The sequence below is a fragment of the Mytilus californianus genome, unplaced genomic scaffold (genome assembly GCF_021869535.1).
Source record: "Mytilus californianus isolate M0D057914Y unplaced genomic scaffold, xbMytCali1.0.p SCAF_13, whole genome shotgun sequence".
Taxonomy (NCBI): domain Eukaryota; kingdom Metazoa; phylum Mollusca; class Bivalvia; order Mytilida; family Mytilidae; genus Mytilus; species Mytilus californianus.
The window spans coordinates 43,897,304-43,911,225 of NW_026262615.1; the positions used below are offsets into that span (position 1 = coordinate 43,897,304).

Consider the following 13,922-nt stretch of genomic DNA (forward strand, 5'->3'; position numbering starts at 1 on the left):
CATATTTACCTCTGATGAGTCGAACTTGGTTGATTCAAATACTCTGTTAAGTCAAGTAAACTTTATAGCCCGTCGATGTAAAATTAATGTTAATTGACGCCGATGATTTGAAGTTTGAAATTATGAAATTTTTAAAGATGCACACTTAACAATAATAATTCAAATCTTATGCAACCTAATCATTTTCAAATTAGATTAAAGCTGTGTAAACATACTTGTTTGGATAACAATTAAAAACGAGATGTTTATGGTGACCAGTAATTAACACCTTTGTTGATTGTCCAAGCGGAACTATAGTGTGTTGGACATATTTAACCTGACATAAAAACGAAATGAATTTAAATGACCTAACCGAGATTAAATGAATCGTTAGAACAAAAATCCATTAATTACAATAAATAAAAGGATCAAGACAATTATGATTAATTTATAATAATTAAATGCAAAGCAGACGACCCACTATCATCAGAGATCTTTCTAAACTTGTTTCCATCCACGAGGAATTTCATAATTTATGGTGACTGACCTTTGTAAATATTTGTGTATTGATTTTATTTGTGAATGTTTTGTATCTGTCCTTGTGTGTTTAATTATTAGGAGGGACCAAAAAATATGGAGATTGAATACCAGCCATAAAGTGTCATATAAAAAAGGCATACTGTTTCAAAATATCTAGTTAACACAAATCTCATACTGTATTTCATGGGTTCAAAATTTATGACACACACTCAACATCGGATAAGTGGAATACTTTTGTTCAGTCCCTTCGAATTTGACACAATGAGGTTCAACTGTATAAGCAGTTGGTCAATTATTTGTTGTATGAAATGACTGTAAAGTTTAAATATCTGTTTGGCAGGGTTCATCTGACCTTACAAAGTATTTAGTCGTGTATATATAGATAATGATTGTAAGGTGTCCATGTCTATCTGACAAGTTCATCTGACCTTGACCTCATTTTCATGGTTCAGTGGTCAATGTCAAATTTTCCTGGTTGTCTGTTTTTCTAATGCTACAAGTAGTAAGTCCTGTTTATATAGATAATGATTGTAAGGTGTCCATGTCTGTCTGACAAGTTCATCTGACCTTGACCTCATTTTCTTGGGTCAGTGGTCAATGTCAAGTTTCTGGCAAGATGAGAGCACTAACTATGCAATTTTCCATATAATTAATGTTTCCAAGGGGTATAACTCTTTTAAAAATAGTTGATCGGCACTGATTTTCGAACTTGTCCAAGACATTGCTGATATAAGCCTATGATATAAGTTTCATAAAAATCTGGCAAGAATTGTACATGTGAGAGTGCTAACAAGACCGGACAGATGGATGGAAGCCCAGTATTTCTATGTCCCCCGCAACAACCCGGTCATTAGTTTACTATCTCATTGACCTATACCTAATATCTCCATTATTCAAAAAAATATTTTTTTTGTTTGTATTGATGTGTTGCTGTCTCATGGATATAAATCTGAGCTTTGTATGTAATAATAATAACATAGATTTTGATTGTCATAAGGGTCTGTAGGGGCCTGTGGCAAGGATGAATTTCTGTTTTTATCAACCTTATTTTCCACTGGTGGTCGAAATTTCTAACCGTTCATCCCTTGCAGGACCTACGTATTGCATGAATGGTAAATAGTTTCTCGTCCTAAATATGCATAAAATAGTTGCCACTAGACTTCAAACAAGCAACAATCAATAAATCCAATTGTCATAAAAATTAAAATAACAAAAATGCTAAACTCCAAAGAAAATTTAAAATGGAAATTCTCTTATCAAATGGCAAAATTAAAAACTCAAACACATCAAACGAATAAAAAACAAATTTTATATTCCTGACTTGGTACAGGCATTTACTTATGTAGAAAATGGTGGATTAAACCTGGTTTTACAGCTAGCCAAACCTCTCACTTGTATGACAGTTGCATAAAATTTCATTATATTGACAAAAATGTGTTTAACAAAACAAACGAACATAATAACTTAGCTCTGATCTATAGCATATAATCAAAACTAAAGTACGGATTGCAACTGGATTATTTTAATTCATGGAAAATGAACACATATCATTATTTAAACAAAAAAAAACATCTAAAAGAAAACATACAAAAAGTAGAAATGATAAATAAGTAAAAAAGAACTAAAATATCACTAAATATACACTGTAAACACAGAAATTAATGTGTTCATTTAAAAATGTAAATGTTGATAAACACACAAAATATGTGAGATTAATTTAAAAGTATTTTAGAAAATGCTACATATAAATAATAAAATTTGAATGTAAATTAAGACCTTTAATTAACTGATAAATTCAATCATATTTTTCCCAAGAATTGAAAAAAATGCAAAAATTTCTAAATAAACAACATATAATAGTCAATTGTAAACTGAATATCACCAGAGATAAGGTAACCCTTATCAAACCTTATCACTGAGCCCATTACAATGGCAAAAAAAAAATCAGATCTAACCAAATTTCTATTAAATAAACTGGCTGAGAAATTATTATTACATAAGTACAGTGGCAATAGATCAATGTCATAATGTCATGATGTTAATAGCAAATAAAATGTAGGTTGGTGGTCAACTGTTCACTGGCAGTCCAAGTTCCAACAGTCCCTTAACTACTGCCTTGAAACTGTCACATTAAACTTTTGATTGAGGTATCATTTTAATTATGCAATGTTTCATTTAAAACATTTATGTAAGAAAATACTATGAAATTACAACAATATCAAAAATTGCTATTGTTATGATCATTCCATGAAAAAAATGCATGACATTGTATACCTCTCCAAGAATAATGTCATGACATCTTATACCACTCCAAGAATAAAGTCATGACATCGTATACCACTCCAAGAATAATGTCATGACATTGTATACCACTCCAAGAATAATGTCATGACATCGTATACCACTCCAAGAATAATGTCATGACATTGTATACCACTCCAAGAATAATGTCATGACATTGTATACCACTCCAAGAATAATGTCATGACATTGTATACCACTCCAAGAAAAATGTCATGACATTGTATACCACTCCAAGAATAATATCATGACAATGTATACCACTCCAAGAATAATATCATGACATTTTACATCACTCCAAGAATAATGTCATGACATTTTACACCACTCCAAGAATAGTGTCGTGACAATTTATACCACCCCAAGAATAACGTCATGACATTTTATACCACTTAAAAAATAATGTCATGACATTTTATTACACTTTTTATTACACTCCAAGAATAATGTCATAACATTTTTTGACACTCCAAGAATAATGTCATGACACTTCATTCCACTCAAAAAATTATTTCATGACATATCATTCCCCTAAAAAATAGTCCTGAGAAATGTTGGTTCATACTGAAATATCTGCACATTAAAAGCACAATAAAAAGTAAAATAACAAAAATACCAAACTCCAAGGAAAATTTAAAATGGAAAGCATTCAATACTGTTAGATATACACTTAGTTGGAATTTACCATTGTTAAAAAATTGCTATGTTACAGTTCACACAATGTGATTCAGTTAACAATCACTCATCATAATGAGCAAAACATTACAAATGTCTCTAAATTTAGGCACATATCTTTTTTTAGGGGGAAAGGGGGGGGGCATGTTTTTTCCCTAAGGACAAATAATTATTTTTCAAGAAATTCAGAAAAAAAAAATCATTAAAAAAAAACCTCCCCCAGAAAAAAGAAGAAATTATGAATGGTCACTGTCTTATGAAAAGTTGATAGATGATTATGAAAATATTGTTAATGACAGATTTAATGTAATGGCACATTATTTACCAAGTTGTATAAATTAGTTATCCGTGTGCCAAATTTTTACACGATATTAATTTCTCTTAGCTCATCCCACTTGTATCCCTGTCTTACAACATTTCTAAAAATGAATACGAAATTAATATCTAAGACCTAAAATATATATAAAATAAAATATATTATTCTCAATTACCTCCCCTATCATTGTTGACATTTATATGATCAATATTATGCAATGGATGTTTAGTACATTTATTTCCATATACAGTCAAACCTGCATATAAAGGTCACCGTTGTAACTAGAGAAAACTTGCCTTATTGAAATTTGTTACAAAATTTTGGAAAATATTTTAAATTAAAGAATATATCTTCCTCATACAAAGCTTCCTTGCCCAGCTTTGGCTTTACTTTTTGTATTTTTTGGTTTTAACAGCTCTTTAATTTTTGAATAAATTTTGGATTTTTAAATATTTGGGTCTATTAGCATCTGCTGCAATACAATTGGTGCTGTTTATGTTATTGTAAGTAACCTTTTAATTGATGTTTAAAATGCATATGTATTACCTTACCTACCTACCTAGTCCTTATTATGCCCGGAGGCACATAGGGCAAGGACTAGATCTTTCCACTCATCTCTGTTCTGTGCTTTCTTTTCTATTTCGCCCCAGCTGATTCCATGTTCTTTCATTTCAGCTTCAACTGTTCTTCTCCAAGTTGTTTTGGGGCGTCCTTTCTTTCTTTTCCCCTCAGGTGTCCATCTTAGGGCAACTCTGGTCAAGTCCTCTGCTGGTCTTCTAAGAACATGGCCAATCCATCTCCATCTTTTTTGCGTCAATAAGGTCTCCATGCTGTTGGATCCTGTTGTTTCATATGTATTACTAGCAGGAAATGAAGAGGGTGATCTGACGAGAATTTTTTTCCTTTATAAATCAAGGTGACCTTTATAGCAGGTTTGACTCTTAATCGTAACAATTAATAATGAAATGTTTAAACTATATTACAAGAAAAAATAATACTACATAATTAACATGGTAAACTCTATTAACCAAGTAGAAAATATAATAATTATGTCTCAGGGCAAGAAAATAACACAAGAAGCAAATTTTGCTAGTAAATATATACTTAAATCTTACTATCATACATTTGCTAACCCATTATAATTTGTTTACTTTTACCAAAACTCACATATTATAATGTTGCATGTGAAATGGTAATTTGAAGCTGTACTATAAAGAAAAACTAAGAAACTTTAACACTTCTGAAATGACATTTGTTATCATTTAAATTCCAATAATAGTCAATATTGTTGCTTTTATTCAAACTTGGCATAAAACCAAACTGTTGCTAGTCACTTTTTTTGCAACAAACAAAGGGTAAGAGTCTGAAAGTTTCATCTTGCATGTTTGCCAGTTTGCTAGCATTAATTTCAAGCCTTGTAACTAAACACTGTAAACCAACTAATTTTCGTGAACGATTTAATCAAGTAGAAAAATAACATGAATAAAAATCATCTTGAATACAGTATGTAAATTTAACTTTCAAATCTTTCTTTATTTTACTACATCAAGTACACTTGAAAATATTGAAATTAAATTGCTTAGGGCTTAACTAGAAATAAAGTATATGTGAAAATCAGTTGGTTTACAGTAATTAGATTTTTGTTAAAATCATTGCACTGCAAATATATTTAGTATATATTCAAACAATCAGTAATAACCGAGTAAACTTCAACTTTAAAACAACAAAAATTCATATCTAGATTTTGACTAAGTCCTAAAATGAAAAGACAATTTATTGAGGTACTCCTGCAGTGTTCCTATGATTTTTCATGGCCGTTGCATACCAATCTAACTGGTCGAGAAGTTTGCCTGCACCTTTTTCCATATGGTCATTTTTGGGGGCACCTTCCTCGTCCAGGGCTTTGTGAACTTCTGGAATCCCAAATATATTAGAGACAGATAATGTTCCTATTTCACTGAGCAGTGGTCTCAATGCCATGGCTGCCCTCATTCCTCCATAAATACCTAAAAAAGACAGCAAAAATGAAATAACTTATTATCCCTTTGGCTCTAGATACCTTATGTTGCAAGGGAGATAACTAGGTGTTGTCTGTTGTCAAGGTGTCATTAGCAACAATTTTGTGCAATCACAATCACACAATTTTTGGGATATTGAAAAGGTATTATTTTGAAAATTTTTAAAACTACCCTTAATAACATAAATTGTATAGAACAGGAATAATAATAGAACTGTATTTGAAGAGATGTCACGGTAAATATTGGATTTGAAGAGATGTCACAATAAATATTGGATTTGAAAAGATGTCACAGTAAATATTGGATTTGACAGTGGCAACTCTTTAAACAGTGCACTGTAATGTTATTCTTTAATTGGGAAGTGCAACTGATCACTCTAACCACCCAACACACTACTCCATAAAAATACCTTTACAATAAAGGACAACAAAGATGGCCTGACTTGGTGTATGTCAAAGGACAACAAACATATGGTCTAGTGATGGCCTGACTTGGTGCATGTCAAAGGACAACAAACATATGGTCTAGTGATGGCCTGACTTGGTGCATGTCAAAGGACAACAAACATATGGTCTAGTGATGGCCTGACTTGGTGCATGTCAAAGGACAACAAACATATGGTCTAGTGATGGCCTGACTTGGTGCATGTCAAAGGACAACAAACATATGGTCTTGATGGCCTAACTTGGTGCATGTCAAAGGACAACAAACATATGGTCTAGATGGCCTGACTTGGTGCATGCCAAAGGACAACACACATATGGTCTAGTGATGGCCTGACTTGGTACATGTCAAAGGACAACAAACATATGGTCGTGATGGCCTGACGTGGTGCATGTCAAAGGACAACAAACATATGGTCTAGATGGCCTGACTTGGTGCATGTCAAAGGACAACAAACATATGGTCGTGAATGCCTGACGTGGTGTATGTCAAAGGACAACAAACATATGGTCTAGATGGCCTGACTTGGTGCATGTCAAAGGACAACAAACATATGGTCTAGTGATGGCATGACTTGGTGCATGTCAAAGGACAACAAACATATGGTCTTGATGGCCTGACTTGGTGCATGGCAAAGGACAACAAACATATGGTCTAGATGGCATGACTTCGTGCATGCCAAAGGACAACAAACATATGGTCTAAATGGCCTGACTTGGTGCATGTCAAAGGACAACAAACATATGGTCTAGATGGCCTGACTTGGTGCATGTCAAAGGTCAACAAACATATGGTGTAGATGGCCTGACTTGGTGCATGTCAAAGGACAACAAACATATGGTCTAGATGGCCTGACTTGGTGCATTTCAAAGGACAACAAACATATGGTCTAGATAGCCTGACGTGGTGCATGTCAAAGGACAATAAACATATGGTCTAGATGGCCTGACTTGGTCCATGCCAAAGGACAACAAACATATGGTCTAGATGGCCTGACGTGGTGCATGTCAAAGGACAACAAACATATGGTCTAGATGGCCTGACTTGGTGCATGTCAAAGGACAACAAACATATGGTCTAGATGGCCTGACTTGGTGCATATCAAAGGACGACAAACATATGGTCGTGATGGCCTGACGTGGTGCATATCAAAGGACAACAAACATATGGTCTAGATGGCCTGACTTGGTGCATGTCAAAAAGGTGTGGTGGGGTTAAACCAGTTTATGGGAGCACAAACCTCCCACTTTTCTTATCTAGACCATATGTTATAAAAGCAACTAAACATGCTGAAGGATGAACGCAAATTTTTGGAAGATTTGAAATATATAAACTCCAAGTGATGTACTATATTTGGCATGAAGGGCTGCATTGATTTGCATTTTTATTTTTACAGTAAATAAGAATAAATAAAGTTTCTGCATAGAAAAGTTATTTTAATTGATCAAAGTAGAGTCATATTGATTATTACATTTAACTAATAGTCTTACATTTATCAGTAAGAATTATAGATTCTGTCACTGTATCAAGTGTGTTATGATATTTCTCCAATCGAGACAGTAAAATTTAGAATTTAAAGAGCGAGGCTTGCCGAGAATTTTAAATATCTAAAATTTAACTGTTAAAAGTGGCGAAATATTGACTATTTTGTATTACACAAGATATAATGGTGGAATCTGTTTCTCTTATGATCTTTAGACAATCTCTAAACAAAGTTTATTTTTCCTTTTTAAAGATTTGCAGAAAGTTGCATTTTTTATATGTGACGTCATTAGGCATGGTCGCCTTTTTTCATGATGTCATAATTGAAAATTCAGAAGAAATGAAGAAAATTTGAAGTCATAATTGACAATGATTGAATTTCAACTAATCATTTGCTGAGAACAACATTTTTCTACAGATGAAAAATATTATTCTCACACCGATTGAGAAATTGTGAAAAATTAGCATGAAAATTAGAGAAAAGCAAAGGTGCGTCTTTATATGATAAAGCTGATTCTATTGGATATGAAACAAATAAAATACCACATACAATGTAGCATATGTTTAAGTTATTGAAAAACAAATATTCAAATTATATACCTATTGAAAGCACAAAATACTTATTTTGAAGATGTACATATAAAGTAAACCATTTACTCATAAATTCAGTCTGGGGCCTTGTTGGACGAGTGGTCTAAGTAGTTCAACAACAGTATCACTAGCCAGTCAACACTGAGGTTGTGAGTTCGGCTCCTGCACGGTGCAGGTACACTCCACTCCAATCTTAATTGTCTAGGACTGTCAGTTTTCCTACCTAAGGTTGTGGTTCTCTCCCAGCACTTCGGCTTCCTCTACCAATAAAAACTGACCGCCACGAAATAGCACAATAGTGTTGAAAGTGGCATTAAACGCCAATCAATCAAATTCAGTCATCAATGGGAGATAACCCCTATCAGCATGTTTAGAATAAAATTAGTTTTTTAACAAAGATTATAGTGATAAATTGTTTTTTCAGAAAGTAATAACAAAACCAGAAAAAGCCTGGATAACCTTTAATGAAATGTCAGAAGTTTTAAGCAGCCTTACTATGGCCCTTTACCTGAAATTTATAGGCACCAATCATAAGCCTGTAAGGTGAAATGTGATTTCTAGTCCACGAAATTGAACAAACACAGTGTACACATACCTGGAGAATAGCACACTATTGCACTGGGTTTATATGAAAAAATTGATCCAGGAAAATGATCTAGCATGTTAGACAATGCTGGTGGTATGGAATGGTTGTATTCCCCAGATACAACAATGAAAGCGTCAGCTGCCTTGACTTTGTTCTCAGCATCCAGAAGCCACTGAGGACATCCCTTTCTTTCTGGTCCATAGAAATGTACTGGCTTATGCAGCATGGGGAATTTCATCTCTAATGGATCTGAAATAAGTAAAAAACATGTGTTTAAACTTCTGAAGATATATGCAGGTGCAGTATCAAGGATGTACTTAGGTGAAATTAAAAAAATCTAGAATCTAAAATTGATACTATTACTCAGAAGAGCATTAGTTAAGGAACAAAATAAGCTAAAAATATTGATAGGTTATGGCGCTCCTTTTCGAGATTTTTAATTTAAAAAAATGGGGGGAAAAGGCTGACTCAGACTTTTACCTTATATTTGCATTGGTATTATTTGGGTCTCAAATCGAAAGAAAGGAAATCTAGAATCTACTTAAATTTTGGTATTTGACCTTTTATGAGCTATTGAGGTCTTATATGAAAAGAAAAATGGGTGTTATGGGGCAAAGTATTTTACTCTGTATCATAAGGAAAACTAGAGGCTCTAAAGAGCCTGTGTCGCTCACCTTGGTCTATGTGAATATTAAACAAAGGACGCAGATGGATTCATGACAAAATTGTGTTTTGGTGATGGTGATGTGTTTGTACATCTTAATTTACTGAACATTTTTCCTGCTTACAATTATCTCTATCTATAATTAACTTGGCCCAGTAGTTTCAGAGGAGAAGATTTTTGTAAAAGATTACTAAGATTTACGAAAAAATGGTTAAAAATTGACTATAAAGGGCAATAACTCCTAAAGGGGTCAACTGACAATTTCGGTCATGTTGACTTATTTGTAGATCTTACTTTGCCGACATTTATTGTTTTTTACAGTTTATCTCTATCTATAATAATATTCAAGATAATAACCAAAAACAGCAAAATTACCTTAAAATTACCAATTCAGGGGCAGCAACCCAACAACGGGTTGTCCGATTCATCTGAAAATTTCAGGGCAGATAGATCTTGACCTGATAAACAATTTTACCCCATGTCAGATTTGCTTTAAATGCTTTGGTTTTTGAGTTAAAAGCCAAAAACTGAATTTTACCCCCATGTTCTATTTTTAGCCGTGGCGGCCATCTTGGTTGGTTGACCAGGTCACGCCACACATTTTTAAAACTAGATAACCAAATGATGATTGTGGCCAAGTTTGGTTTAATTTGGCCCAGTTGTTTCAGAGGAGAAGATTTTTGTAAAAGATTACTAAGATTTACGAAAAATTGTTAAAAATTGACTATAAAGGGCAATAACTCCTAAAGGGGTCAACTGACCATTTCAGTCATGTTGACTTATTTGTTAATCTTACTTTGCTGAACATTATTGCTGTTTACAGTTTATCTCTATCTATAATAATATTCAAGATAATAACAAAAAACAGCAAAATTTCCTTAAAATTACCAATTCAGGGGCAGCAACCCAACAACAGGTTGTTCGATTCATCTGAAAATTTCAGGGCAGATAGATCTTGACCTGATGAACAATTTTACCCCATGTCAGATTTGCTCTTAATGCTTTGGTTTTTGAGTTATAAGCCAAAAACTGCATTTTACCCCTATGTTTTATTTTTAGCTGTGGCGGCCATCTTGGTTGGTTGGCCGGGTCACGCCACACATTTTTTAAACTAGATACCCCAATGATGATTGTGGCCAAGTTTGGTTTAATTTGGCCCAGTTGTTTCAGAGGAGAAGATTTTTGTAAAAGATTACTAAGATTTACGAAAAATGGTTAAAAATTGACTATAAAGGGCAATTACTCCTAAAGGGGTCAACTAACCATTTCGGTTATATTGACTTATTTGTAAATCTTACTTTGCTGAACATTATTGCTGTTTACAGTTTATCTCTATCTATAATAATATTCAAGATAATAACCAAAAACAGCAAAATCTCCTTAAAATTACCAATTCAGGGGCAGCAACCCAATAACCGGTTGTCCGATTCATCTGAAAATTTCAGGGCAGATAGATCTTGACCTGATGAACAATTTTACCCCACGTCAGATTTGCTCTTAATGCTTTGGTTTTTGAGTTATAATTCAAAAACTGCATTTTACCCCTATGTTCTATTTTTAGCAATGGCGACCATCTTGGTAGGTTGGCGGGGTCATCGGACACATTTTTAAAACTAGATACTTGAATGATGATTGTGTTTAAGTTTGGGTGCATTTGGCCCAGTAGTTTCAGAGAAGAAGATTTTTGTAAAAGTTTACGGACGACGGACGCAGGACGACGGACGCAGGACAACGGACGACGGACGCAAAGTGATGAGAAAAGCTCACTTGACCTTTCAGGTCAGGTGAGCTAAAAACTAAGGAGTTTGAACTTCTGACAAAATTTTTTAAACATGACCTAAGTACATCCTTAAGGCATCATATAAAAGAATGTATTTTAGGTCAAATTTCAGGGACTAAGGTTGTTTAATTTTTTGCATTTTTCATTCATGTTTACCTATGCTGTGTTATCCTCTGTTTTCATACAACAGAGGCATATTTAGGTGTGGGAGGGCATTTATGGACCTTAATAGTCTTATCCAAGATCACTCAAGTGAATGAACAAATGAATGATTTCATTCTCATAAACTAGTTCATTGCTACAGAGAAAATAACAGTTCATATATAATACATATATTTGATTTGCATGTGTGAAAATATAAAACCAGGTGGACAGACTTTCACCGATATGTATCGTATAAATCTACACAACTTTTCTAGTTCAAAAACATTTTCAGATGAGAATACGCGATTAAATTTAATAATGTTAGAATTTTTTACACAGTAATGTGTTAAATTTAGGTTAATTTTTCCGTTTAGGGTAATTAGGCTCCTTCAATGTCCTTGTCAATGCATCTTAGGATTTTTTGGTGTTTTTTAGAAATCTTTTTTATGCCCCGTTGTAAATTTTGATTTTTTTCTCTATTAAATTATTCACATCTTCATACTTTTAATGAGAGAATACAATTTGGTGCAGACACTTTCTATAGCTAAATACAATATTGTGACTTCTAGATTTCCAAGGTTGGCAAAAAATTGGGAGGTTAATATTTGACTCAGTTCAATACTTAAGTTGATTAACTTGACTGAAATTATTAAAGGTTAATTAAAGGCAATCAAAAATTTACCTGTGTGTTTGTTCTGTTTCACACAACATTGTATTTACAGAAAGACAACACTAGTGTACTTTTACTCATTGGAAAATCTACATGCCTGAATAAAAGTATGCTTACAATGGCTGGTGATTGAAAATTTAGATAACTTGTATTATGAATTATGATATATTTATTGAACTTTTTGTTTTATAGTTTTAAATTTATAGTTGCAGTGGTGGCCATATCTTAAAGAGCGTATTAGGCGGATCAACCATAATTCTTTAAATGGTTATCTTTTAACCAAAGTTTGCCAGCATTTTGTCTCTGATCTACAATTTTTAATTATTTTATTGAATTTTTTGTCAGATTTTCTATTTTTGTATAGATTACAACAGATAATAAATGCCAAGTGATACCAAAAAATCTTGCTAGCCCTTTGTCCAGGTGAGCTAAAGAGAAAGAAGCAAAAATCTAAAAGCATTATATAAGAATGCGTCTAAATGTTCAGAGAAAATTATAAATTATATATATGGCATTGGCTATCTATTTTGCCGGCTCTGATTAAAATATCTTAATTAAAGCTGGCAAAATTGCATATTTCTATAGCAATGGCTATTTTGCTAGTGCAGGCAATATAGTGATTTTGTTATTTTGCCAGTTCTTCATTTTAGTTGTGTTCTTTGTAAAGAGAGAATTTTAATATTTACTTTGAAAAGTTCTACAAAAATATGCATTGCCAATTAACATAAAAGAAACAAATTGTTAAATGAGATAACTGAGCAACAATATCTGAGATACAAAATTATAAGTATAATCGTTTAAAAACATTTATGTGTCCAAGTGAAAATAAGACTGTGTAAAAGGAAATACACAAATATTGAGCATCTAATTGTTACAAAGTAATGAAATCATATCAAATCATGTAGTTGAAAATACTACTAAAATCAGTCACAGTCTAATACTACATGTATGCATTATGTCATAACATTTTGTTTAACAGATACAGTACCAAAACATTCTTATGCAGCATAAGAATAAAATCTCAGATCTTTTTTCTGTATGTTGTAAAAAAATAAAAAATAAATATCTCATTGCATATAAATATTATAAAACATTATATAATCTAACAAAATCAATCACATAGCTTCAAAATCAAAAATGTTTAAATTAAATTTGCTTTTAAAATAATAGTCAGTTCTTTAATATTGCATATATATAAGCTAGTATAATAGTCCCAGATATAGGTAAACAAAATCCTTTTTTATTGTCAAAACTGGTTTCCACTTGCCTATATATACTGCTGTAAAAATTGTAAAAACTGGAAAGTGTAAGTTATACATACCAAACATTTCAACCTCATAATTTCTTTTTTCAAGCTGTTTCTTCATAAATCTTGCAACTCGTAATCCAACTCGATTTTCTCTGACTGTTCCCAGAAACAATATAGCCTTTAACTTGCTAGATGCTTTTGATGAAGCCATTCTGTTCAGTTCCTGCAGATAAGCTCTGTACATACCAATATGAAAAAAAGAAGGGTTGATTTTACTTAAATTGTATTTACAATTCGATATTTATACATGCATTGCTATTTAGCTGAATAATACAGTTAAAATTCAGAAAAATTTAAAATACAACAAAGCGGTTCTACTATAGAAACATTCCACCTTTTAATCTTGAAGTTGAGGCAACTTAGGGAACTTGTTCTACATAATGACCAGTTTAGTTATTTCCCTTTATTTTATGTCGAACTAAA

General features: G+C 32.6%; 1 protein-coding gene across 3 annotated transcripts; it reads right to left on the reverse strand.

Annotated features, from left to right (window-relative positions):
- Nucleotides 1-1,808: 1,808 nt before the first annotated feature.
- LOC127723735 (NADH-dependent flavin reductase subunit 2-like) lies at nucleotides 1,809-13,886 on the reverse strand. 3 transcript variants are annotated; one of them, XR_007992226.1, is made up of 5 exons: nucleotides 13,834-13,886; nucleotides 13,512-13,675; nucleotides 8,942-9,181; nucleotides 4,673-5,817; nucleotides 1,809-4,357 (listed from the first exon to the last, which is right to left on the reverse strand). XR_007992226.1 is itself a non-coding variant. In XM_052230490.1 (3 exons), the coding sequence occupies exons 1-3, from the start codon at nucleotides 13,681-13,683 to the stop codon at nucleotides 5,585-5,587; spliced, it is 645 nt and encodes a 214-aa protein (XP_052086450.1). In that variant the 3' UTR covers nucleotides 1,809-5,584. The 3 variants fall into 3 exon arrangements, 1 of the variants encoding a protein (XP_052086450.1); XR_007992225.1 differs by lacking the exon at nucleotides 13,834-13,886 and having other exon boundaries at nucleotides 13,512-13,683; XM_052230490.1 differs by lacking the exon at nucleotides 13,834-13,886 and having other exon boundaries at nucleotides 1,809-5,817; nucleotides 13,512-13,683.
- Between the last annotated feature and the right edge of the window lie 36 nt (nucleotides 13,887-13,922).

What these genes read in the sequence shown, in the direction of transcription:
- LOC127723735 (XM_052230490.1), bottom strand. Translation starts at nt 13,683, where the DNA reads ATGTACAGAGCTTATCTGCAGGAACTGAACAGAATGGCTTCATCAAAA. An exon ending in TTATGAGGTTGAAATGTTTG is followed by an intron (nt 9,182 to 13,511) that starts GTATGTATAACT and finishes TACTTATTTCAG; the next exon opens with ATCCATTAGAGATGAAATTC. An exon ending in AATAGTGTGCTATTCTCCAG is followed by an intron (nt 5,818 to 8,941) that starts GTATGTGTACAC and finishes TGTCTTTTTTAG; the next exon opens with GTATTTATGGAGGAATGAGG.